The sequence below is a fragment of the Rhinopithecus roxellana genome, chromosome 10 (genome assembly GCF_007565055.1).
Source record: "Rhinopithecus roxellana isolate Shanxi Qingling chromosome 10, ASM756505v1, whole genome shotgun sequence".
Classification (NCBI taxonomy): Eukaryota; Metazoa; Chordata; class Mammalia; order Primates; family Cercopithecidae; genus Rhinopithecus; species Rhinopithecus roxellana.
In genome coordinates, this window is record NC_044558.1 from 64,607,137 (window position 1) to 64,633,720 (window position 26,584).

At 47.6% G+C, this 26,584-nt stretch overlaps 1 protein-coding gene across 12 annotated transcripts in view; it reads left to right on the plus strand.

Moving 5' to 3' along the window:
* Positions 1-25,868, plus strand: part of LOC104661473 (disco-interacting protein 2 homolog C) — a 313,197-nt gene extending 287,329 nt beyond the window's left edge. For all 12 annotated transcript variants that reach the window (XM_030939985.1, XM_030939981.1, XM_030939979.1 and 9 more), the window contains 5 exons: positions 12,063-12,120; positions 14,154-14,228; positions 16,988-17,162; positions 18,989-19,112; positions 22,766-25,868. In XM_030939985.1, the coding sequence (XP_030795845.1) occupies positions 12,063-12,120; positions 14,154-14,228; positions 16,988-17,162; positions 18,989-19,112; positions 22,766-23,018 (685 nt within the window). In that variant the 3' untranslated portion in view covers positions 23,019-25,868. The remainder of the gene's footprint in view (positions 1-12,062; positions 12,121-14,153; positions 14,229-16,987; positions 17,163-18,988; positions 19,113-22,765) is intronic.
* Positions 25,869-26,584: the final 716 nt, after the last annotated feature.

Consider the following 26,584-nt stretch of genomic DNA (forward strand, 5'->3'; position numbering starts at 1 on the left):
CGGTTTCTCCACACGCTCAGGGCCGCCTCTGATTCCGGTTTCTCCACACGCTCAGGGCCGCCTCTGATTCCGGTTTCTCCACACGCTCAGGGCCGCCTCTGATTCCGGTTTCTCCACACGCTCAGGGCCGCCTCTGATTCCGGTTTCTCCACACGCTCAGGGCCGCCTCTGATTCCGGTTTCTCCACACGCTCAGGGCCGCCTCTGATTCCGGTTTCTCCACACGCTCAGGGCCGCCTCTGATTCCGGTTTCTCCACACGCTCAGGGCCGCTCCTGGTTCCGGTTTCTCCACACGCTCAGGGCCGCTCCTGGTTCCGGTTTCTCCACACGCTCAGGGCCGCTCCTGGTTCCCGTTTCTCCACACGCTCAGGGCCGCCTTTGATTCCGGTTTCTCCACACGCTCAGGGCCGCTCCTGGTTCCGGTTTCTCCACATGCTCAGGGCCGCTCCTAGGTTCCAGTTTCTCCACACACTCAGGGCCGCTCCTAGTTCCTGTTTCTCCACACGCTCAGGGCCGCCTTTGATTCCGGTTTCTCCACACGCTCAGGGCCGCTCCTGGTTCCCGTTTCTCCACACGCTCAGGGCCGCCTTTGATTCCGGTTTCTCCACACGCTCAGGGCCGCTCCTGGTTCCAGTTTCTCCACATGCTCAGGGCCGCTCCTAGGTTCCAGTTTCTCCACACACTCAGGGCCGCTCCTAGTTCCTGTTTCTCTACACCCAGGGCTGTGCCTCGGTTCTGGTTTCTCCACACGCTCAGGGCCGTGCCTGGGTTCTGGTGTCTCCACACGCTCAGGGCCGCTCCTGGGTTCCGGTTTCTCCACAAGCTCAGGGCCCCTCCTGGTTCCGGTTTCTCCACACGCTCAGGGCCGCTCCTGGTTCCGGTTTCTCCACACGCTCAGGGCCGCCTTTGATTCCGGTTTCTCCACACGCTCAGGGCCGCTCCTGGTTCCGGTTTCTCCACACACTCAGGGCTGCGTTTGATTCCGGTTTCTCCACACACTCAGGGCCGCTCCTAGTTCCTGTTTCTCTACACCCAGGGCTGTGCCTCGGTTCTGGTTTCTCCACACGCTCAGGGCTGTGCCTGGGTTCTGGTGTCTCCACACACTCAGGGCCGCTCCTGGTTCCTGTTTCTCCACACCTAGGGCTGTGCCTCTGATTCCAGTTTCTCCATACGCTCAGGGCTGCCTCTGATTCCTGTTTCTTCACAGGCTCAGGGCTGCTCAGGGCTGCCTCTGATTCCGGTTTCTCCACACGCTCAGGGCCGCGCCTGGGTTCCAGTTTCTCCACACGCTCAGTGCCGCGATTGGTTCCGGTTTCCACTGCCTCTGATTCCGATTTCTCCACACGCTCAGGGCCGCACCTGGTTCTGGTGTCTCCACACACTCAATATTGTGTTGATTAAACCTCTACTCTCCATCGCTCTTCCCTCAGCCCCTGGCACCCGCCATTCTACTTTGTCAATGAATTTGACTACCTAGGTAGGTACCTCATATAAGTCCAGTCCTATGGTATTTGTCTTTTTGTGACTGGCTGATGTTACTTAGCATGTCCTCAAGGTTCATCGATGTTGTAGCATGTGTCAAATTCTCCTTCCTTTTTAAGATTGAATAATATTTCCTTGTACGTATACACCACACTTGGCTCATCCGTTGTCTGCCTAGGTTCACTTGGGTTGCTTCCACCTTTGGGCTGTTGTAACTGATGCTGCTATGAACATGGTTTATAGATTTTGCTGAAGACCTGGTCTCAGTTCTTCTGGGTATGTACCCAGAAGTGGAATTGCTGAACCATACAATAGTTCTATTTTTAATTTCTGGAGGAACTGCCATACTGTTTTCCACAGCTGCTGCATCGTTTTACTCTCCCACCAGCAGTGCACATGGGTCTGGTTTCCCCATATGCTCACCAACAGTAGCTGTTTTCTATTTTTTTTTGAGAGTAGCCACCCTAATGGGTGTGAGGTGCTATCTTGTTGTGGCTTTGGTGTGCGTTTTCCTAGTGATGGTCTTGTTGAGCATCTCGTGCTCAACTGCTGTTTGTATACCTTCTTTAGAGAAATGTCTATTCAAGTTTTTCCACACTTTTTAACTGGAGTGGTTTTTTTGCTTGGTTTGTTTTTTGAGTTTTTTTGGGTATTGAGTTGTAAGAGTCCTTTACAGATTGTCGATATTAGCCCCTTAACAGATACGTGATTTGCAAATCTTGCTCCCATTTCCTGGGTTGTGTTCTCACTCTGCTCATTCTGTTGATTGTGTCCTTTGATGAACAGAAGCTTTTAATTTTGATGTCCAGTTTATCCTCTTTGTTTTCTGCATATACTTTTGGTGTCGTAGCCAAGAAATAATTGACACATCCAATGTCATGAGGCTTTTCCCTTAACGATCTACAGTGTTATCTCTTACATTTATGTCATTGATCCACTTTGAGTTAAATAATTTTAAATATTTTTTAAAGGCAGGAACATGACTTTGGCAAAAATGTCAATGTCATAAAGACAAAAAAGACTTTGGAAATCTTCCCATTTAAGGCAAGCTGAAGAAATGACAACAAAAGACAAAACCTGATGCTAGGGTGAGCCCTGCACTCAAGGTGGGAACTGTAGGGATGTTACTGGAGTAATGGGAAGAATTGGAAAGAGGCTATAGATTAAATATTGGATCAATATTAAAATAATTGAAACTGATAACTGTTCTGTGAGTAAGTAAGATAATATCCCTATTCTCAGGAAATCCACCTTTAAATACTTAGGAGTAAAGGGGCCTTGATGTATTTAACTTACCCTCAAATGGTTCAGGAAAAAACTGTATGTGCATATTGGGTAAGATGGGGTGGGCAGTGCAAATTATAAAGCAGATGGAACATAATATTAACAAGCAATGAACCTGGGTGTTACAAATATTCTTCATACGGTTTTCATTCTTACAAGTTTACTATAATTTTGAAATTATTTTGAAAAAACTTTTACACATGTTCATAAACATCAAATCTAGAATTGTTTTTCAAGTCTTTCTAGTCTTACTCAAAAAGGGAAAGTTGCTCCACGTTAGTCAAGACTTCAGTGACGGAAACCAAGTTGGACCATTTCAGCAAGTGAAGATTGAGGTAGGAGGTGCCTGAGGAACTGGAGGGTGGGGTGGAGGTGCAGCCCAGTGACAGGGAGGGCCTGGAAGCAAAGCCCAGGAGACCCTCAGGAGTCCCCTTGTCACCTTACTTCTCTGCTCTGTGCACACTTCTGTGCAAATGGATCAGCTCTCTGTGCTCATTCCACCTAGGAGAATGCTGCAGCCCCACGGTCATTAGACCTCCTCTGTCAGACGGCTGCCCATCCCCAAGCTACTGGGCCTGGGGCATGGGCTTGGTCACCCAGAGGTGGGAGGCTGTGCCCTCCATGAGGCCAGCAGTGTCACATCTCAAAAGCCAAGAAGAGAGCGCACACCCTCTCCTCTCCAGCATGGGCTGTGCAGAGCGATGCCTCCAGAGAGGGCATGTGGAAAGGATGGGGAAAACCTGCACACGTGACCCAGCTAAGTGTGAGGTCACTGTCAGCGGTGATGAGCAGGGGGGCTTTGATGTGATGCCATGGGAAGGGCGCTCATCTCTGAGGCCTTTCTCCAAAATGCCTGTGATCCGTGTCTACCCATGAACAATGTTAGACAAGTCCCAACCAAAGGGTAGCCTACAAAACACCTCACCAGTCCCCTCAAAACCGTCAAGGTCAGCAAAACAGGGACATTTCTAAGAGACTGTCACAGCCCATAGGAGCCCAAGGAGACGTGATGGCCAATTGTCATGTGGAATCCTGGATAGGATCCTGGGACAGGAAAGGGATTTTAGGGGGAAATGAGGAAGACTGACTAAAGGATAGATTTAAATCATCTCAGTGTTGGCTCACTAATTCTAACTAATGTTGGATGTGCGCACATTCTGAGACTGGGTTGTATTGTAGGGCAATGTGGGAGCTCTACTTCTGCTCAATTTTTCTTAAATCTGAAACTCCTAAAAAGTGTAGTTTTAACTTTTTTATTTTAATTAACACATAATTGTACAACTCATAGGGTACATAGTGATGTTTCGATACATATAACGCGTAGTGAGCAGATCAGGATATTAGATCAGGAACGTGCATCATTTCTTTGGAAATGTTTGGTATCTTCCTCCGAGCTATTTGAATAATAAATTACTGTTAGTTATAGTCATCCTGCAGTGGTACAGAACATTGGAACTTCTTCCTCCCGTCCAGCTGTGATTTTGTTTCCTTTAACAAATCTCTCCCCATCCCTCCCTTCCCAGCCTCCACTATGCCCTGTTATACTTTGTACTTCTATGAAATCAACTTTCTTTAGCTTCCACATATGAGTGAGAACGTGTAGTATTTAATTTTCTATTCCTGGCTTATTTACCTTTACTTAATGTACTGTGCTTCCATCCATCTTGTTGCAGATGATAGGATTTCATTCTCTGTTGTGGCTGAATCCTATTGTGTTACATACCACACCTTCCATATCCATTCATCTGCTGTTGTACTCCTGGGTGGATTCATATCTTGGCTATTGTGAATCGGGCGTAGTAAACAGAGGAGTGCAGATGTCTCTCCAGTACACTGATGATTTCCTTTCCTTTGGATAAACACCCAGTAGTGGGATTGTTGGATCACATGGTAGTTCTGTTCGTAGTTTGGTATGTGTGTGTGTATGTGGTAGGGGCGGTGGGGGTGGGGAGGGTTGTTTTGTTTTGTTTTTGAGACAGTCTCACTCTGTCACCCAGGCTGCAGTACAGTGGCACGATCTCGGCTCACTGCAACCTCCGCCTCCCCGGTTCAAGCGATTCTCCTGCCTCAGCCTCCTGAGTAGCTGGGACTACAGGCGTGTGTCACTATGCCCAGCTATTTTTTGTGTTTTTTTAATAGAGATGGGGTTTCACCATATAGGCCAGGCTGGTCTCTAACTCCTCACCTTGTGATCAGCCTGCTTCGGCTTCCCAAGGGTGTGTGTGTTTTAAGGAGCCTTCATACTGCTCTCCATGGTGGCTGTATTACTTTACATTCCTACCAGCAGTGTGTAAGAGTCCCCCTTTCTCTGTATCCTCACCAGCATTTGATATTTTTTGTCATTTTGATAATGGTCATCTTAATTGGAGTGAGGTGATATCTCATTGTGGTTTTGACTTCCACCTCCCAAGTAACAATAAGTATAAGCAGCTGAGCGGTCTTTGTTGCCGCTCTGCCTGTGGAGTAGCCGTTTTTTTATTTCTTTACTTTCCTAATAATCTTGCTTTCACTTGAAAAAAAAAAAAAAGACTTCCACTTCTCTGATGATTTGTGATGTTGAGCAATTTTCATGTATTTTCTGGCCATTTATGTCTTTTGAGAAATGTCTGTTTGGATCATTTGCCCATTTTTATATCAGTTTTTTGTTTGTTTTTTTGCTGTTGAGATGTTTGAGTTCCTTATATATTCTGAATATTAATCTCCTGTCTGGTGAGTAGTTTGCAAATGTATTCTTTTATTCTGTAGGTGGTTTTTTCACTTTGTTTTCTTTGCTGTGCAGAAGCTTTTAAGTTATATATAATCCTATTTGCTTATTTTTGCTTTTGTGGCCTGTGCTTTTGAGGTCTTACTCAGAAAGTATATTTTTAAAAACCAAGGAGTTCCCAAAAAAGATTTTTTTAAATTCAATGCGAATGAATGTCATGAAAACCTTATGAATGGACATAAAGTGATAAAAAATTTATCCCAGTCTTTGCCACAGAAATATTGATGCATTTTTTTCCTTTTTCTTTTTTTCTTTTTTTTTTTTTTAGACGGAGTATCACTCTGTCACCCAGGCTGGAGTGCAGTGGCATGATCACAGTTGACTGTGACATCTGCCTCAAGTGATCCTCTCACCTCAACCTTCCCAGTAGTTGGGACTACAGGTGCACACCACCACACCTTGCTGATTTTTGCATTTTTTGTAGAGATGGGGTCTCACTACATTGCCTAGGCTGGTCTCAAACTCCTGGGCTCAAGTGAACTTCCTGCCTCAGCCTCCCAAAGTGCTAAGGTTACATGCGTGAGCCACTGCACCTAGCATATTGATGCATGTGATTAGGATCTTAGGAAGCAGGGGTCTGTGCTCGGGATTAGTATTCAGAAATTGAGCACTTCTGAAACTTGAAACCCATCTGGCCTTGGAAGAAGATGGAAGAGGGCAGTTTGGGCTGCAAGATCGGCTCAGTCCATGCCTCCAAATGGTGTCTTTTATGGGAAGAAAACACAGAGCTCTCTCCTCCCCGAGGGAGAGAAAAGGGAAAAGGAAGGACAGAAGAGTCTGGATTGGAGGAAGTTACGTTTATAATTTTATAAATGAAAAAAGTACACAAAGTATGCCTTGGCACTTCATTTGTGCAATGCGGTTAGATTAGATGAAAACATTCCTCTGTTTTCTTTTGTTGCCCATTGTTAGGGTGATTGGTATCTGTTTCTGGACTGCCATGATCAAGATCTGCCTACCCTTAGCCTTTTGTAGTGGCCACCGTGGGCCGTCTCTTGTGGTCATCTGTAGGTTTCGTTAGGGCTTGAGTCCCGGGAGGACCTCCTGTGGAAATAAAATAGTGCATTTGTTTTTGTTTTGTTTGTGGTTTTGGATGTGTGAACATGCCTTTTTATTTTTAAGCACTGTTGTTGTTCCTTGTGATTTTAATACTCTTGTGTGCTCCACTGGTTGCAAAGGAAATGGCAAGATATTAAACTCCCAACTTTGACAGTAACGCTTGCCTCATCCTCTGTGCGCCTTAGCTGCCAGGAAGCTGCAGACTAGACTCAGTCACAGCCTGTTAATTATTCTAAAGTTTTTTATTCTAAGTTTTTGAGTATTTAATTTCCCCTCTATCTTTGGGGATTTTTAAAAGCTTATTTTTCAGATGGTCTTATTATACTGGGTGTTTTAAATGCTTCAAATTAATTTTGGAAGAAGGTGTAGTAAAAGTTTTGGTTGTTTTTTCAGTGGCACATGCATAAATGCCATCCTGAAACTGCGAGTGTGGCTGTGCTGCAGCTTAGCTTTCCATGACCGGGTTACCCTATGTCCTGTCTGCTCCCCTTGAAATGCCACAGAGTTGGCACTGAGGACAGCACCAGCTCCATCTGCATCTGGTCTTTCAAGCCAGTTTTTGAGACTGAAGGTGCAGAGGGTGCTGGACCCTTCGGGTCATGAGTGACCATCAGGCCAGTGCTGAGCAGTGGCGTGGGCGGGCAGGGTGGGCTTCTGGTGGGTGCTCTGCTGACATCTGCATCAGGCGCCCCACCTCGGGGCATTGGTCAGGGGCTCCGGCTGCCCTGCTCTGAAGCAGTCGTCTTTCTGGCGGGAGCAGTGCTGCCATCTGCTGGCGCACTTCTGTTGGGGCAGAGCATGGTATTTGTTTCTTGGTGGTTGTGACGTCTCCGGAGCTGGTGTGCTGACGGATGCTCTGCCAGCCCGCGGGTGCTGCCAGGGGGTGGTGGTCCTGGGCAGAGGGCAGGTGTGCTCATCCCCCTTTGCATGGCTCAGACAAGGCTCCTTGCTCCTTGGTGAGAATCTCAGTTGGATGAAGAAAGAGTCCCTTCTGTAGCTTTGTGGGGAAGGATTAGCGAGAAGTTCAACCATGGCTCTCCTTAGACAAATGATGAAAAACCTGGTTATCTCAGCAGCACCTTCCTGCCCGTTCCCAGGAGGCCAGGTGTGTGATGCTGGGAGGCACGAGTGAAGAATGAAGACCTCACAGACCTGTCGTGACAGCCATGCCCCACTCAGGGTTGCACGGCGCCATCGGGGCTTCAGCCTTCTGAGATGTTGCTTCCAGCAAAACAGGTTGCTAAGTTCGAGTCCATCTGAGGGCAGTTCAAGGACAGGGCAAATTAGAGGCTAGTAGCAAGTCCCCTCATGTCAACTCTCTCTCTTTGCTTTTCTAGCAAAAGTTTAACTTCAAGTCCACTTGACAGCATAGGATGAAAAGACAGTTTATTCCCCACAAGTCCAAGATTCATACTGGAGTTGAGAAGAAATAAGGGGTGAGACAGAGGCCAGGCTGGAAAAGTTTATTCAGACACTCGGTTAAATTGTAGCCTTGATGTGAAAGTAGGTGCACTGTTTAAAACTGACTTTCACCTGGTAATGGTTCCTGGAGCCAATTTGGGCAGCAGTAATGCACGTTGGAGGCAGCAAGAAAAGTGGCACAAAGTTCCAGATCTGGAGCTGACGGGTTTCCTCAGCCCTGAGTTGTCTAAAGCTGACTTTGCAGCGTGACCTAAGCGGAAGGTGCCCTCACAGAAGGTGAGCTCTGCTGGACGCCAGCCTCGGCATGATGGCTCTGGGAAGATGAGAGTCTTCTTACAGCATCACTTGGTCCTTTTGGTGGCTCAGTCACACTTCCCGCGGGAGAGGGCCAGCCTGGCTGAGCCTGTATTCCTCCCTCCCTCATGGAGTCCTCCTGCTCTGCTCTGGCTCCCGGAGTCCACAGACCTCTGCATCTCCCTCCAGCAGCCCCGCTCCCGTGTGCCAGGCAACACCTTGGTTTTAACCTTACAACCTGGTTCTAACCGAGAAGTGTTAATAATCACCGCTACTCATAACTCACGGAAAACAAGCACTTCAGATCCATAGCTCATTGAATTTGCCCAAACCTGGTGGTACCTGCCTGTGATCCCCAGTCTGAGAAAGTCGGCACCGAGCAGCACAGTTTGACCCGGGTCTTAACTCAGCCCACTGTGTAACTATGGAGAACACTGCTTTTGAGAACAACCAAGATCACCTGGTTTGATTTCTGTGAGTTCTTTGCACATGGAGGGAATCAGCCTTTTGATGTGTCTGTTACAGATACATCTGCTGGTTCTTTAGGAAGACATCTCTTCTGCCCTTAGATAGAGGGTACCTTTTTTCCTTTCTTGGCTGTGTGGATATTGTTCTCCTTGGCGTAGAAGAAGGAATTCCTGTGTGGCACTTGCTAGCAGGATATGTAGCTTTTTCATCCAGGACCGTCCTGAGTGATTTAGCATCCTGTGCCTGTTTAAGGACACCTTTTTCACATGAACCAGAGAGGGAATTCTTGAAGATCTTCTGTGTTTTCAACACTTCAGACAAGGTTATCAGCTGAGATTCTGTCTTGCTTCGTTTCCGGAGGCTGAGGGTCAATATGGGGGCAGAGGCCGGAGAGCGAGGCGCTGGCCAGCACACACCTGCCCGGAGCCTCCCCTGTCTGGTTTTCCTGCACGCCCCCTAAGTGGGTGAGCACAGGCCAAGGTAAAACCCACAGGAATGGAGATAAGGAAGATCTGGGAATGCTGCAGAGCCTGGGCCCTCCCTGGCGGAGCCCTGGGGCATTTGCCCTTCGCTTTTGTAACTCAAGAGCCTTGTTTCCTGAGTGACCCCCTTACCCTGTCTGCAGTCATCCCCATAGCAACAGCTCCCAGAGCTGCCTTGTGCACCTGACTCCGGCCAGCGACAGGATCTCGAACGTCCTGAAGTAGAGATGACTGAGGACTCTGAAGTAGAGATGACTGAGGACTGGCGCAGAAACGGAGATGGTGTGTGTCCCAAACAGCCCTCGGTTTTGGCTGAGTTTCACTGCCTGGCTGGTCATCTGGCTTTTGTAGTGCTGAGGTGGGGGCATCTGACCCCCTTCTCGTTCGTTCTTTCTCCTCACCATCTTCAGGTGCCCCTTTCTCGCCACTGCCCCAGCCTGAATGGCTTGGCTTCTCTACTTCTGTCTTCATCTGGAGCAGATAGCCCCTATCTGGAACCCACAGTTCGCTGGCTTTGACTCCACTTGGCCGCTCAGATCAGGGCATGTGTGCGGGCCTCCTGGCACGGCAGGAGGGAGTCAGCAGCATTGTCCTGGCATGGCCACGTCCTGCCGATGTCCCAAGTGTGTGTGTGCTGCCTCTGGCTGTGAGCTGCTCCGTGGTCAGTGTCTAAAGGAGCACGTTTGTGTTGCACCACAAATTCTAGGTATTCTCTCATGGCAAGTCCTGAATTAGCATAATGCTACCTGGGTCCTAAAAGTTCTTTAGTTTCATGCAGTTGTGTGTGAAAACAGCCAGTAAGGCATTTTTGGAGGTTAGCATCATCAAGCCTGTCGGCATAGTCCATAAGAGCTTGAATCGTGTGGGCTCTTCGGCAGTCCTCATCGGCTGCTGGCATCAAGGTTTCCCTTTGAGACAGACACCGCAGACTTAAGGGTTCTCATCTGATCTGAAATGGCTCCAGTGAGTCCTCCTCCCTCATCAGACTCCTGCTGACGCACACAGGTGCCCTCCCCAGCGTCTCCTCTCCCGTCTCCTGCAGAAGAGAAAGTGCTGCCAGCCTTCCCTATTCCACCACAGATGATCCTCCCCGGCACAGGCTGCTCCTGTCTGCAGCAACCAGAGAAGTCACGCCAGGCTGGGTGTGAGGAAATTGTCCTGTGGCCTCAGCCACTGAACAGCCAGAGGAGATGGTGCCCCTGACTGCAGACAGCCCTAGGTCCAGCAGGAGCAGTGCAGCCGGTCAAGGCCCTGTCAAGCCCTTCGCGCTGCTCCCTGGTTTATTGACACCACATGTCTGGCACATGCAGGATGTCAGGCCGGTGCCACCTTCCACACTGCTGGGTGCCTCCCCCTGTGGGGGCAGGAACACCCCCATGCCCGGAGGTGTGTGTACCCTCTGCGGCCACCCTCGTGCCACGCAGAGGGATGCGCTGGACTGGCCCCTCAGGGCCCCGTGACACTCAGCTTTCTTTCTTGGTACCTCCTGCCCCTTCCTTACCCTTCATCCTCCTTCCTTGGCACATCTGTCAGTTACAGAGGAAGACTGCTGTGCCGAGTGCCTGAGAGTGGGTCCCTGGTGTGTTTCAAATCTCAGTGAGGGCTGGTCATGGTAATCTCAGCACTTTCGGAGGCTGAGACAGGAGGATCACCTGAGACCAGGAGCTTGAGACCAGACTGAGCAACATAGTGAGATCTCCTCTCTACAAAAACATAAAAGTTAGCCAGATGTGGTAGTACCCACCTGTAGCCCCAGCAACTCAGGAGGCTGAGGTAGAAGGATTGCTTGAGGCCAGGAGGTCAAGACTGCGATGAGCCATGATTGTGCCACTGTGCCCCAGCTTGTGTGACAGAGTGAGACCCTGTCTCTTTAAAAAACAAAAAACACATCCGTGGGGGATGGTAAGCAGGGTGTCTCAGGAGCCAACAGGCCCCCTGCCCACAGCCTGTCCCCAGGTGGGAGGCAGGTCCTCTGATCCGCTGTCTTCAAGCCTTCAAGCACTTTCTCCTTTGCTTTATTTTGTTTAAATAAAAATTGCCCCTTAGGTGAATGAAGAGTGTCATGGTCTACTAGGCACTTGGTAAAAATGCAAAACCAGTAGTGTAAGGCCTCAAAATACGGAAATAATGCACCTGGGAGGACCGTTAGCGAAGCTCCTGGTTGTGACCCGCTGCGATTTCCTTGGCAGTTCTTGAGATTAAATTATCATTACGTATTCTTTGAAGTAAAAGAGTTTAATTTCTGAGTACTTTTGCCATCAGGGCCCAGCAATTCTCTCTGCTCCTTTGGCCATGATGCACGTGCTGTCTTGGGAGTGCTCTCGGCCACAGCACACCTAGCCCTGCCTTCGGTGCCCGCACCTTCTTGGGAGGGCTCTCGCCTGCTGCACACCTAGCCCTGCCTTCCACCCACAGGACAGCCGTCGGTGCTTCAGGACCAGGCGACACTGTCATGGGTGACCCACAGCTCTTTCAAGGATGCTCTGTAATCCGTGTTCTTTTCCTTTTCTGAAAATGCTAAGTGGACTCATGGTAACTTTAAGTTCAGAGTCATTTTTCCAGTTATTTTGCAGGTTTGAGAGATGTGGCTTCATCTGTCTTCTCTGTGGCCCTTACTTTGGGTACAGTTTCCTCTGCTGCTGGGTTGTTATTTTTGCAACTTCTGTCTTTGCCATTGGATGATGCTCAGAATCAACTTTCCCGGACAGCTGCCGGGCTTGTGACCTCGTGTGAATTGGTGAAGGGGAAAACTGGACAGAAAACACATCTAGGAATATTTTAGGAACATTTTCTCTTTCTGTTTACAGAGTTCGCTTAGTGGAAAGAGGATCCCCTCATAGCCTGCCCCTGATGGAATCGGGAAAGGTAAGTATTATAGGAAGAAGCCTGCATTTCTCTATCAGTTTGCTTCTGAGTGTAGGAGCTTTGAAGTTTTCAGAAATGTCTTTTTTAGAATGTTTTTTCCTAACTTGAAAGTAACATATCCATGAGTATAGAAACTCAAAATAACAGTGTTTTAAACACGTTAGACTTTTTTCCTCAGGTAAAAGTTAGGAAATAGGCATCTCCTGCTCCATGAAGTCAGCACAGGCCCTGATGCCTTTGGCCTCTTTCTGCACATTGGAGCCCAATTCCCAGGGGCACCTGAGGAGCTGAGGCGGCTGCTGCTGCTCCAGCCATCATTTCCGCGTTCCAGCCAGCAGGAGGAGAAAAAGAAAAGAACAAAGAATGCAGACCATAGGGAAGGTTCCCAAGCTGTCCTACATTGAAATTCCATTGATCAGAACGTGGTCACATGGCCACACGTAGCTAAAGGTTGGGAACTATTGAGATATAAATTCTGAATATCTATAGGCCTACCTAAAAATCAGGGTATCTGTTACTATGGAAGTAGAAAAGAATGGTTATCAAGAGACAACTAGTAGTTTCTGCCACAGTGGCTGTTTTTTTTTTTGTTTTGTTTTGTTTTGTTTTTGTTTTATTTTGTTTTTTCCTAGCATTAAAGGGCAAGAAACATATTTAAACCTAAAACATATTTAAACCTTTTTTTTTTTTTTTCCTTTTTGGCCCCAGTTGTCAGATTCCTTCTCTGCTGACATAATTCTAAAAGCATCTCATGTTGCTTCTGGACCTATTATAAAATTGCCTGCATGGCTGCAACTTAGAATTCTTTACAGAGTTGGTTCCAACAGTAGGAATGTGCTCACCATGCATCTTAACAGTCTGGCGGACCATAGTCAGCAGCAGAGACCAGAGCCCTGAAATCTCACTTCCAACTTAAGTGAGATTTAACAGTATGACTATTCCAAGACATTCTGTGTTTTTACCGTAAAATGTTTTGCCTTTATCTCAATCATAAATGTTAGATGAGCTGATCTGAGACAGGCTATATTCAGGATTTCCAGAATAAACTTTTGATTCCTTATATAAGTGGTATCAGTGGAATGTGAGATATTTCTAAGCTAAACTTTAAGAAGGAAATTCTGGCCAGACCCAGTGTCTCATGCCTGTAATCCCAGCACTTTGTGGGGCTGAGACTGGAGGGTTGCTTAAGGCTACAGTAAGCTGTGATTGTGCCACTCCAGCCTGGATGACAGAGCTAGACTCTGTCTCAAAAAAAAAAAAAAAAGAAAAATGCTTAATACTGACATCCATCACAGTAAAAGATGTTTACCTGCAGGAAAAAGTTCCCCAGTATCTTGAGTTGAAAATTCGGTGGAGATGAGCTGGAGATCCACATGGATGTTCTAATTAAAACCCGCAGACTTCACTAGCAGTTGACACAGAATGTTTCCCTTCTGGCACCACCAAAGCAGCTCCCTACTCTGTCGTCTTGCCAAGAGCATTTTGGGTTATCTTCGAGTCCATGCTTACCCCTGAAAATGTCACTCTGTGACTCCCTTCCTTCAGTGATTACTGCAAGCATCACCCTCCATCCATGCGTGTGCCATGATGTGAGATGTAATATCGGATCTATGTAAATATCTTCAATAGCTTCATTGAAACAACTGACAATCCCCATTTTGCAAGGGTCAGGCTCTGTTAAACGTTATATCATTTACCATGGTTTTTTTTTCAAAAATTGTTTTCATGATTTTCAATAGATTTCTTTTAGCTTTATTGAGGTATGACAATCAAAATGTTTAATTTTAAGGTCACCATAACAGCATACAATATTGTAACAGCTACAGTGAGAATGTGATTGTCATGCTGTGATTGTCTAATGGGTCATAACTTTGTGGCATATAATTTTGATTTAATTGCTTTCTAAACAGAATGGAGACCAAGAGACATGGCATATGAAAGGAAATTACATAAAGACGAAATTGAGGTTGGCTTGTGTGTAGCCTCTCCCTGTATTCCTTCCATTGACAAGAGACTTTTCCTCTCCCAAATAGATACTTCCAGGGGTTCGGATTATAATTGCCAACCCAGAAACAAAAGGACCGCTGGGGGACTCACACCTTGGAGAGGTGAGTTGAGTGTCCTCCGAGATCCAGGTTACTTTTCTGTGATGTATCCTCGGCTTGCCTTGACACCATCAGAACTGCTCACACGATGGCCAGGGAAATAGCGTGAGGTGAGCTTTGTGGCTCGGATGAGTCCATGAAAGCTCACAATTACAAAATGGCACGTCCTTAGGGAACCAAAATAGATTCTCCTCAAATAATTCAGAAAATATTTAAACACATGATGTGTATGGACGGAGTTTCTTTGTTTCTTAGTTCTTGAGTTTGCTTTCTATGTTCCTGCTTTTATTATTGAGAAGTCCTTCACCAGGAAAATGGCAGAGGCCTCCACAGGGAGTAACGTGCAAACAACACCATCAGGACACAGTAGCCAAGAGATCATGTGTTTATTTCAGATCAGAAGGCAAACAGTGGAACTTGACACCTTTGCCTCATTTTGTTCAGGATGAACCCACCCTGGCTGGCTCTTAACTCCCTGCCACTGTGCCCTTCCGCGCCCCTCCGCGCTGCTGGCAGGATGCAGCTGGAGAAGGCTGCCTCGTGTAGCTGTCTAGCCTTGGTCTCCATTCTTGACACCTCATCTCAAGCAGGCCCTGGCACTGCTGGGTGTCCCCAGTCTGAGAGGCCACGTGTCTCGTGCGTCCTCCTCCTGCCCCATTCTTCTGTCTGGCGATGAGCTTGCCGCTTCTACAGGGAAGCAGAGGGCACTGGAGAAGAGCGTGTCTGGAGCCAGCCTCCTCCCACGGTGGCAGCACACATGCCCTCCCTCCGCTTACCCCAGGCCTGCCGTGCCACTGGACCAAGCCCCATGTCCAGCCAAGGACACCCTCGCTCCCCTTGTCACCTGTCCTGTCTCATTAGGCGCCCCCACTCCTGAATGGCTCCCAGCATCACATGTGGGAGACGTGCTAAGAACTGGCATCTTCTTCTAAACAGCCCCAGCCCTCCTCCCCAGCCCCGGCTGCATCCCCGGCCACATCTCTGGCACATGCAGGAACACGTTTCTACACGTACGTGGGTGAACGCCTGGCTAATGAGCAAGCCTTCACTGGTTCTCAGGTCCCACCTTGCTTTGCTTCTTGGGCTTTTTTTTTTTTTTTTTTTTTGCCCCTCACTTGACCTCTCTCAGTCACATGAAAGATCAGAATTGTGAAGATGAAATTCTGTGCTGCTCTCACTTAGAAGTTTCCTTTAAATGCATTCCTAGAAACAAGCTGGAAGCAGAGCCTGCTTCTCCAGCACCTGGAGGGGGTCCTCACAGGTACTGCCCGAGACGTGCGCTAGGCCAAGGTCAGAATTCTCTTCCCTCTGAGGGTGGCCAGAACTGGCGAAATTTCCCATGTGTGTTTTTTCCGCTTTATGAGGTTAATTGAGAAAGTTGTATAAATTAAGGAATGCACTGTGATGTTTTCATGTATATACATATTTTGAAGCAGTTACCACGACCGAGTTAGTTCTATTATCCGTCACCTCACATTTTGCGTGTGTGTGATGCGAACGTTTAGGATCTATTCTGTTATCAAATTTCAAGTAAATAATACAGTATTATTAACTGTAGTCACCACACTACATTTTCTCCCCAGAACCTATTCGCCCTCTAACTGAAGGTTGGCACCTTTGCCCGTCATCTCCCCCTTGCCACTCTGAAGCCCCTGATAACCACTGTTTACCCCCCGCTTCTGTGAACTCAGCTTTTGAGATTCCACATGAGTGAGGTGGTGCAGTATTTGTCCTCTGTTCTGGCTTCTCACTCAGCGTAACGTCTTCCAGGTTCATCCATGCTGTTGCACATGGCAGGATTTCCTCCTTTTTTATGACTGAGTAATACTCAGTTGCCTTAATGAGAATTTTCTTTGTGTTAAGGAACAGAGGACAGCTGTCGTTTCCCTGATCTGATGGTGCACTCTCTTTTTCTCAGTTTCACTTTTTCATTTGTGAGGCACTGCTCTGGGGACGTGGGTGCAATACTGAACTCGTTTCTGACTTCCCGGAACTTGACCACTTTTCATTGTCAGTAAAATAATGGAAACAGCCAAGCCCAGAATGTCTCCACAGCCAACACTCCAGAGCCCAAAAGGCCTCCTCTCCTGACCCTTGCTGTGTGGGCACAGCTGCATGCAGCTGCGTGGGCATCTGGGGAACTTACCTGGTTTTGCTTTTATCCAGCCCTGTCCATGGTTCTACGTAATCCACGTGGCTGTGGCTTTGACTCACCCTATCAGTCTTTGCTTACCTATTTCCCCAAATGTCAGACATCAGGCATTTTTGTTGCCGTTTTTTGGTGTTTTGTGCCTTCATCCCTTAGGTTTGGTTTTTTGATGTATGGTTTTCTTGCATTGTGTGTCCAGAAGAATGCTCACCAGGTGAAGTGAGAAAACGAATCTCAAAGCTTTTCAACATTGTTCTTGCTCTTTAGAAACAATCGTTTGGAAAAGCGAAGGAATCTAGTGTGACTTTGTTCATTTGATGTGTGTATTTTTAAAAGCTATTTGTTAAATCTTCATCTAATCTGCTTTAATAAGTTCCCCGTAGGTGGATGGCTTGATTGGTTGCTTGGCCACAAACTTGGTAGACTGCCTTTATTTCAGTACCCTCTGTGCGTGTCTCCAGAAACCTGAATGAGATTAACATCTTGGTTATTCAATCCAAGGAAACTTTTAATATCACTGAATATAACTTATTGAATTGTCAAAGTAGTTGTAGCCTCATTTCCCTGGAGATAAAATTATGTCACCCACAGTGAAATTTCCCTCCATTTGCAGATTTGGGTTCACAGTGCCCACAATGCCAGCGGTTATTTTACTATTTACGGAGATGAATCCCTCCAGTCGGATCACTTCAACTCAAGACTAAGTTTTGGAGACACCCAGACCATCTGGGCACGCACAGGCTACTTGGGGTTCCTGCGGAGAACTGAGCTCACAGATGCAAATGGAGGTGAGAGTCCAGGCTGGCTGGCCCCCCACACAGATGGGCAGAGAGGCTAGGCTCCCCTAGACACAGAAGCTATTCCCAGGGTTTATGGCAGCCAAACCTAGGAGGAAACATGTGCTGGCTGCAACCTAGTGCGAAAAGAGCCGAGTTTAAGAGAAGAGAGGAAGGCAACATGCAAATGTGTCCAACAAGCTGAGCTGCACATCACATACCCTGTCCTGTCCCGAGAAGCAAGTGCGGACTGAAAATCGGGGAGGGGTGCGGCTGCTGAGCATGGGCTGCAGTGTCGCCCACAGCAAAGTGCCCAACGTCTCAGCCCACAGAGTCTCCTCAGCAAGCCTGAAGGCTGCCTGCTCCCACGGGGTCCGTCCGAGACAGAAGCTGGCCCAGTGGCTGCAGGAACGTGCACGCTGCTGCTTCTAGGACTGGATCTGCCCCTGTCTGGGAAGAGGAGGCCGTGAAGCTCTTGGGCCCTGGTGGCTGGCCGTCTCTGCCCATGCGTTCATCAGAGTGCAGGGCCTGGTGCTGCTGATGATGCTGGTGCCTAGTGTGGACAGCGTTGCCTTTGCCCCATCAGAGGACAGTGGGGTGAGGCCAGGTGTATTTCATGACACGGAGGAGTAAAAGTGCACTTGCATAGTTAATTCTTTGCTTATTCCAGAATCCTTTCTCACCTCCTTAGTGCTGCTAAAAATAGAGGCAGGACTTGGCTGTTTCACAGCAATGGCAGTTGAGGTTCCTGGTGAGATCTTGCCTGACCAAAACCCCAGGGAGATGAGTTTCTAGACATCAGCAAGGCTTCCTTACATGCCTCTCTCACATACCTACGATGGCCTGGCCCAAAGGACTACATTTAGGAATCATACAAAAATATCCCGGCATGACATTTGCATTGTGGGAAACTGTAGACTAGTTTGAGGGTGCTGTCTGAGGTTCCTGGAAGATGCAAAAGCTGGTGGCAATTTATAATCCTAGAGAAAGGCCAGGAAAGCCACTTCCCGCTGAGTGCTGGGAGCAGGGATACCCTGAAGGACGTGTCCCTGCCCCTGGAGAAGAGGCGAAGCTGCTGTAGGGGCAGAGGCCGAGTCAGGGTCTCCATCTTTCTTTGTCTGACTTAAATTAGAAAATACTTATCTCTGATACTATTTTATATGTCAATCATGCCTTTCAAATTTTCCCTAATATGCTTACTACCTTATAAAAATATAGGACATTTCCTTATTAAGGAAAGATAGGACCTGACCACTGGTTGTCTTTGTCATTATTCTGAGGTTTGCATGAAGGATAGAAATAAATTTCATGGCTCTGTGAGCTAAGGAAACCTTTGTGAACATGACCAGGAGCTACGCATTGTTTTCCCACTTAGACACAGGATTAATAGCGCAGAGGAGCACGCGTGGGTTGGAGTCAGGGAGCTGGTCTGTGACTCCGCTGCATCCTGTGTGACCTTGGGCAGATGAGGCCTCAGCCGGTGGGTCCATGGGACTCAGACCACTGGGTGCTCACTTCGCCCCTCAGTTGCTCCCGGTGAACATGTGATCAGGCAGTTGACTGGATATCGAAGCTGAGCCAAGAAAGGTCTTCTCTCAAAGCACAAGTGTAGAGGGAGTATGGCGGCTTTGCAGCCAGCTGTGGGGCACCGACACACAAGCCGGGCACTTGCCAAGGAGCTCCCTGGCAGAAGCAGCAAACTGTCCCTGGATCCATGAGGCCCTTCCTTTGCATCCCTGTCTCATTTGTGGGTAGTTTTTAATCTTTTTTCAGAAAAGAAGGAAAGTGACTTGAGCAGCATTATGGGGAAGCTCACACAGGCTTTCATTCCTCCACAGAGCGCCATGATGCCCTCTACGTGGTCGGGGCACTGGACGAAGCCATGGAGCTGCGGGGCATGCGGTACCACCCGATCGACATTGAGACCTCGGTCATCAGAGCCCATAAAAGCGTTACGGAGTGGTAAGTCATGAGCTTGCAGCTCGTACCCAAATCAGGAGCCGAGTTTGTGAAGCACTGAGGATGTGGAGGGTACGGCAGCAGAGGAGAGTTTGCTAAGGTAGGGAAGGGAGTGCAATTCAGCATTTGACTATAAACCTTTATCTTTTGGGGTTAAAGTAACAAAAGAACACTCCACATGTAGAGTGAATGTACTATATATTATCTGAAAACGATAGACTTCTATTGCCATGAAAACTACTTGATAAGGTTTTCCAGGAAGCCAAATTGTTTGGTTTTTAATTTACAAAAGCATGATATAGGAAAAAAACGAACCTCACACATATGTAGGCACAGAAAATACTTTTATGGGGCCGGGTGCGGTGGCTCAAGCCTGTAATCCCAGCACTTTGGGAGGCCGAGACGGGCGGATCACGAGGTCAGGAGATCGTGACCATCCTGGCTAACCCGGTGAAACCCCGTCTCTACTAAAAAATACAAAAAACTAGCCGGGCGTGGTGGTGGGCGCCTGTAGTCCCAGCTACTCGGGAGGTTGAGGCAGGAGAATGGCGTAAACCCGGGAGGCGGAGCTTGCAGTGAGCTGAGATCCGGCCACTGCACTCCAGCCTGGGCAACAGAGCGAGACTCCGTCTCAAAAAAAAAAAAAAAAAAAAAAGAAAATACTTTTATGACTGTTGACTTGAGAACTGTAAGTAACATGAGACATGGGAAAACTTTAGGTGAGAAGGAGAAGCAGCATTTGTCCAGACCCCAGAAGAGACTTCCAAAGGAAGAACTGCTTGAGTTAAACCAAGGTGTCGCACCTGCTGCCTGGGGCAGACTCTGCTCTGGGCCAGGTGAGGACTTGCAGGCTGGGACTTTGTCTTTCTCTCTGGCCCGTTTAATCTGTCGTGACGTGCTGAGTATGTCCATGGTGCCGCCGGCGATACAGCAGCATTTTCTTCTGATGTGTGGGAGTGGATTGGATGCTGGAGTGCCGTGAGTTAAGTCAGCCAGGGCCGGGGAGTGTCACAGGCTTGTTCGGTGCCTTTATATTTGCAGTTAGGCTGAAAAGTGACTCAATACCATTGACTTCAGACTTGTTCATTCCCTTGATAACAGACAGGGTGCTAACTGAGGGCACCTGGTGACACTGGTCTCTGTCTCAGGTCAGAGACCCTGAGGCAGGTGCATTCTCCTCTCTCATGAACAGCTTTTCTGGGCTGAAAGGATGGGTTCTGAGATTGTTCCTTCCTCATCTTAGCTGGCTGAGGTGCAGTAAAGGCTGGTACTTACTGCCATTCGCTGAATTTGAACATGGAGGACTTGGCAGAATTTACAAGATCCAGTTTGCTTACCTGTCAGTGATCCTGTGGTTCAGATTGGCTAAGCCCCTACTCTCAAACAAAATTCCTTAAATTGTTGATTTCCTTGACAGTTCTCTCCTTGAGTATACAGAGAAGACAGAAACTCGAGGAAGACTCTGGCACTGAAACTCGACCAGGGCCTACCTTATTTTCCATCTAAATAGCTATGAATATCAGTTAACAGCCCTTCCGTTTTTTTATTTTTAAGACAACAATTCTAATTGGCTTGTATTACCTCCCTCAGGCATTTCTGTCTGGTTTGCCGCTAAAAGGTGTGCCTCGAGGGCCTCGCTGGTGCCCTCTGTGGCTTCTAGACCGTGGTGCTGGGCCTTGTTCTGAAAGTGTCGCTGCTATTACCCGCCATGTGGCCACCGAACTGGGTCTGTCCCTCACCTGGTCAGGGGCTCACATGCCCCTTGCCCACACGGTGTCCTTTGAGTGGACTTTTGAATGTTTGAGATGATCCAGATACAAACTGCTTTGCTCCACCGTCCCTTTCCCAGCCTCCCTGCACTGCCCTTCCGGCCGCCGTGGGCTGCTCCATGCTGGGAAGCGTGCTTGTGTCACGCAGCGTTGCAGAACGGGACTCTCCGTGTTGCCAAATTCAAGCCAAACTTTCTCATTTCTCATCAGTTGTTCTCAGCATTGAGTAGCGTGCACAGCTCCTGGAAAGGCTCTGAGAGTCGCTGGCACCGCCCCGTATGTCCCTGGCAGCCCAGAGGAGACAGCAGATCAAGCACACCCTCGGCCAGCTCTGTTACCTCCGGAGAGCCAAGCTGATTCGGATACTCCAGGACTATTCCATACATTCCAAATGCCATAATAAAAGTATACCAAATGTTCCTGAGATGTGTGTGTCTGGTATCACAGATACACAGTGTGGGCTCACATGGGCATCACCAGGAGCAGTATGACAGGAATTCAGCACCAGCACGTCTTCTCGGAAACCGTTCTTAGCATGCTCCATAGGCGTGCAGCAGTCACAAAGCAAAATCCAGAACTAGTGAGAATTTCCAGGAAAATTCTCCAATTTTCCCTGTCAATTTAACATAGATTGGCCATACTGAATAAAATATGTGTTTTTCCTAATTGACTTACTCTCACACGTAGAACAATAGTGAGTTTCCCAAAATACCTCCTGCCTCAAGCTGCGATAGAACATGTTAGGCACGTGAGAGCAGATACCAGCAGCCCTGGAGCCTGGTCTCCATCCAGCCCACTCTGCCTGGGAACCTTCTGGCTGCCTCAGCCAAGCAGACCTCAAGTACCAGGCTCTGTGAATATCGGGGCCCTTAAACAGCTGGTTCCAAAAGCCAGCCCTATATCCTTTAAAATGTAAAGCACCGGGTTTTTGCTTCCGCCAGTTGGGTAGACTACATACTCGGGTGCCCGTCCTGCCAAAAGATGACTCGATTCCAAATAAAACATTTCTGAGTGAATCTTCCACATTCCAGAAGACTTACCCCTGCACATGGGTTAGCCACGGCTGTATGGCAGCCGGCCCTTGCTCAGTGCTTTAGACAGAGTTGTTACGATGTCCCCACATCTGCATGCCAGGGGCTGGCTCAGCTGGGGCGAGCAACTCGGCCGGGCCCGGGAATGGTGGCTCTTCTCCATGTGTTTCTTATCCTCTGGACCCAAGGGCCAGCCCAGGTGTGTCCCCGTCCTTGCAGTGACACAAGCACGCCAGGAAGAGCCTCCACATCCAGCCCTTCTGGAGCCTCCGCCGGCATTCACCTCCCTAACACAGGCTGACCAGGTTCCATGCTGAGTACAAGCCCCAGGACTGGGAAACACACCTCCCACTCAGGCGCACCACACAGACAGAGAGGGGTAGACACCCAGCCCTAGGCCTCTGCACGCACGCCTCTCAGCCGCAGAGCTGGGGTCTGGAAGCAGGAGGCACAGGGCTGCCTTGAGGGCAGAGGCTGGTGGCACGCTGCACTCGGCAGTGGGGGCATTGATCCTCCAGGCAGCAGCAAAGAGGCAGCACTGGAACACAGACGCCACTAGCCAGGTGGAGTGACCCTGGTATATCTAGCGAAATGGGAACTCAGGAAGATGGTGAAACCCTCACAGAAGCCACCGAGAGAGAAGGCTGGTAGGAAACACCGGTGCATGCTGTCGCCAGGAAATCTGTGTGGGGAACGATTAGTGGGCGGCAGACGGAGGACATGGAGAGGCCAGAGGAGACTGTCGGGAGTGCTCAGGCAGGTTGGAGAGAGCCAAGTGGAACTTTGAAAAGAAACCACGGCTATTAAACAAAGCATTAATAAATGTGTAATGTTGGCTTTCTTTTCTGTCTTTTAGTGCTGTGTTTACCTGGACAAATTTGTTGGTGGTTGTGGTTGAGCTGGATGGGTCGGAGCAAGAAGCCTTGGACCTGGTTCCCTTGGTGACCAACGTGGTCCTGGAGGAACACTACCTGATCGTCGGAGTGGTGGTCGTGGTGGACATCGGCGTCATCCCCATCAACTCCCGTGGGGAGAAGCAGCGCATGCACCTGCGAGACGGGTTTTTGGCAGACCAGCTAGACCCCATCTATGTGGCCTACAACATGTAGTCTTGTCTCTTGGCTTCCATGGACTTTTCTAGAGATGTAGACATTGTTCTCCGTGTCCACTGAAGCGTGCAGACACAGGGCAACACTCACCAGAATGCAGCCTTTTGTGGTGAGAGTGGAGGAGGAAGAAGAAGAGGAAGAGGACTTCTCACAGCAGCCACGATCGGCATGGGGGTGAAATGTGAATTTACCACTGAATTTCGCTCAGAAGGACTTTGGATTACTGCCTTCAGTTCGTTGGAAAAGCCCATTTCAAAAACTTTCTTTTCTTTTCTTTCTTTTTTAATTATTGGATAATAAGTGCTTTCTTCGTAAATGTGGTATTTTGTTAAGCCGAAATAGCAATTAAAAAAATATCCTGCCCTCCAGATGGGTTCTTTTAAACAATTTATGTAGTGTGACAAAGAATTGTTTTCTTTGTTTTAATGTGTCATGAAATCTTAATGACATGGATCTGTTACTAATTTAAGCCATTGCTAGATCTCATCCTTTTAGGGAAGTTTGAGGTACGAGAAAACCTTCCAAATAGCACCTTCCAATTAGATTATAGCAGCTTTCTTTGTCAGAAATGTGCTGAAGAAACAAAGGCTGATATATGGCCTTTGAAGTTAGTGTAGAATGAGAAGAAATTATAAATAAGGTGTATTTCGGCAATTATCTTGCAAATATCTTTGTACTAAACTAAAAAGATAAAATAAGTTAACTTCCTCAATATGTAATTATGTACAAAACGTTTAATTTATTTTGATCTCTTTAGAACTATAAAAGAGAAAAACATTCAAGAATATTAAAGTCTTGTAATGTTTGCTAATATAAAAAAGTGTTGTATTATCTTGCGTGGATAGTATCACAACAAATATATATATATGAAATATAAATTCACTAATGAACAAAGGAGATTTTAAAGTTTAAGACGCAGAACTTGTCACTTGCATGGTGTGCCCCCCGTACTCACATCCACTCTGCTGTGGCCAGCAGTCACAGACCGCAGGAGCCCTGTCTAAAAGTTTCTTCTAGAACCAGAGACCAGCAAGTGAAATTACTGCCATCTCAAGGATGGTGAAAGAATTCAAAGCTCAATGTGCACTATTTTTTTCTTTGCTGTGGGACAACAGTGAATGTGTTTATGCCAGCGTGTGCTGATGATACTGAGGGGCTTTCGGTTGGCAAATAGCACTGTTTTCTTAGCTGCAAGAATTTGTTGCACAATGTTTTTCATCATTTTTGTTAGTGTCATCTTTTGTTGGTCCTTGCTGCGGAAAGGAATGCGATTCTGTGGTCATTTGCACTGGGTTGCATTGATTCCCCCCGATGGCCAATGTGGAGTGGACACAGTGTCCGGAACTCACGTCGGTGGTCGTCCCCTCGTCTTAAAGCCCAGCCAGCTCTGTGTGAGCCTCTGGGGCTCCCTCAGTGAGCACAGTTCCCCGGGGGTTCATGCCAGAGCTCTGGCTGAGGCAAGAAGTCCTCCAGCTGCGTCGTTTGCCGCCTGTGGATGAGTGCGCCCCAGTTTCTGCCCTGGCAGCTCCTGGCCACACCTTCTCAGAGCTCACCTGTGCACTTCTAAATTGAATTGGCCCACGGAGTCCAACCAAGAAGGAGCATCTGCACTCCGAGAAAGATGTGTTCTGTACCTGCCCCATGTGACCCTGCAGTGGCTCTCGGTGCTAGATATGCATGACTAAGATTGATGCTGGGCAAAATTTAGATTAACTTTCATTATGTTGTGGGCAGTGTATTTGTCTGCCTTTGCTATATGCAGTCAGCAGTAAGCCTTTTGCTAAAAGAGTTTTGTTTGACTTCTGAGATCCAAGGCTGATTGTTGTAAAAAAAAAAAAAAAAAAAGTGGCACATTTAAAAAAATTTGTCTGCATATGTGGTGCATCCTTCCATCTCCACAAACCATTTGATTCCTGAGATATTGTTTGGCCTCATTGCTGTGTGTGAATATTTCTCCACATGCTTCAGATACACATTCCTAGCCTCTGCTTCCTAAGGGGGGAACCACCACACATCGGGGGAAAAAGACACTTTCCTATACCCACCCCCCTTGTCTGAAGGGAAGTAGGTTTGGGGCTTCAGGTCAGACACTGACTGTGAAACATGAGCTGCAGTGTGCAGGACAGCTTTGAGGTCCAGCTGAAGTCAGGAAGCAAAACAAATTTAGATGTCACTTCAAACATAATTTTAACTGTCACCAAATCAACTCTATGTTCGAGGAGTGTGGACGCTGCAGTGTAGTTGCGAGGGCAGTTAGCAGCCGTCTCTTCTGCATCCTGTCAACTCTGATGTTAGAGTTTAGGCTCAAAAGAGTTGGTGGACTGAGATCAAAGTCTGGTTGTGCAAGAAGGAGGAAAGGAGACAGTACCACCAGTTTCAGCAATAAAGAAGGGTCATTCCGTATTCGAAATTGTACTGTAGATAAATCATTCATGAGAATGTAAAAAATGTTTGTCTTGTGACCTTGTGCTTTTGAAGTCAGACAAAACCGTGTAATCAACTTGCACAAAAAGAGGGTACACAATGAACATATAAACACAGACCTAATCAAACAGGAGCAGATTCCTCATGGTGCTTGTTTATTATATATATTTAATCCTGCTTGACACTTTACCCAAGGGAGATGGTCCCTTTTATCAGTTGAATGTTAGCAGCGTTATTTCAGAGTGTGGTGACTGGTTAGAGAAATTCATGTACTCAACCAATCACAGTTTCAAACAAAATTTTTATGTGCAAAGGACAGCAACCTTCTTGTATGTTAAACCACCAGTACGCTTTGTACATCTGTGATAACGCCTGTTTTATATTCAAATGAACAAATAAAAGCTTTTATTTTTGTTGCTCTGAAAATAGCAGTTTCTTAATTGGTCCCCTGGAAAGATGTCTGGGACAGCTTTAATCCCAGGAAGGAAGTGACTCCTACAGGCAAATGTGTCTGACTCTGTTTACAGAATTTGTTGCATTACTTAGTACAGATAATCATACTTTGAACAATGTTTAAATTTTGATGGGGCATTTATTGCTAAAAATAATTCCTATGGCAACAAATGTTTTGTGAAATGTTTTTTTTTTAATTCTTTTAAATATATCAAAATATATTTGTTCACATTTGCTGTAAGTGTACAGATTATTGGTAATTTGGGGACAAACAGCGTGAGTCCTGCTTTATGTCAGCTGTGTCGCAGGGTCACAAGTGTGTCAAGGCGTAGGAGTACTTGACTGTTCCACCCCAAATTGTCTTCATCCATTTGACAACCAAAAGCTGCGTCTTTTGCCCAAGATCTTAGAATTCTTATGGCTTTGTCTTTGGGAAAGCAGTAGCAGGTCAACTGCCCTTCAGACTAGTGGTTCCATGAAGATAAATGTTGGTTCACAAGAAAATCGGTGGAACTAGGGCCGGGCGCGGTGGCTCACGCCTGTAATCCCAACACTTTGGGAGGCCGACGCGGGCGGGTCACAAGGTCAGGAGATGGAGACCATCCTGGCTAACTCGCTGAAACCCCCTCTCTACTAAAAATACAAAAAATTAGCTGGGCATGGTGGTGGGCACCTGTAGTCTCGGCCAC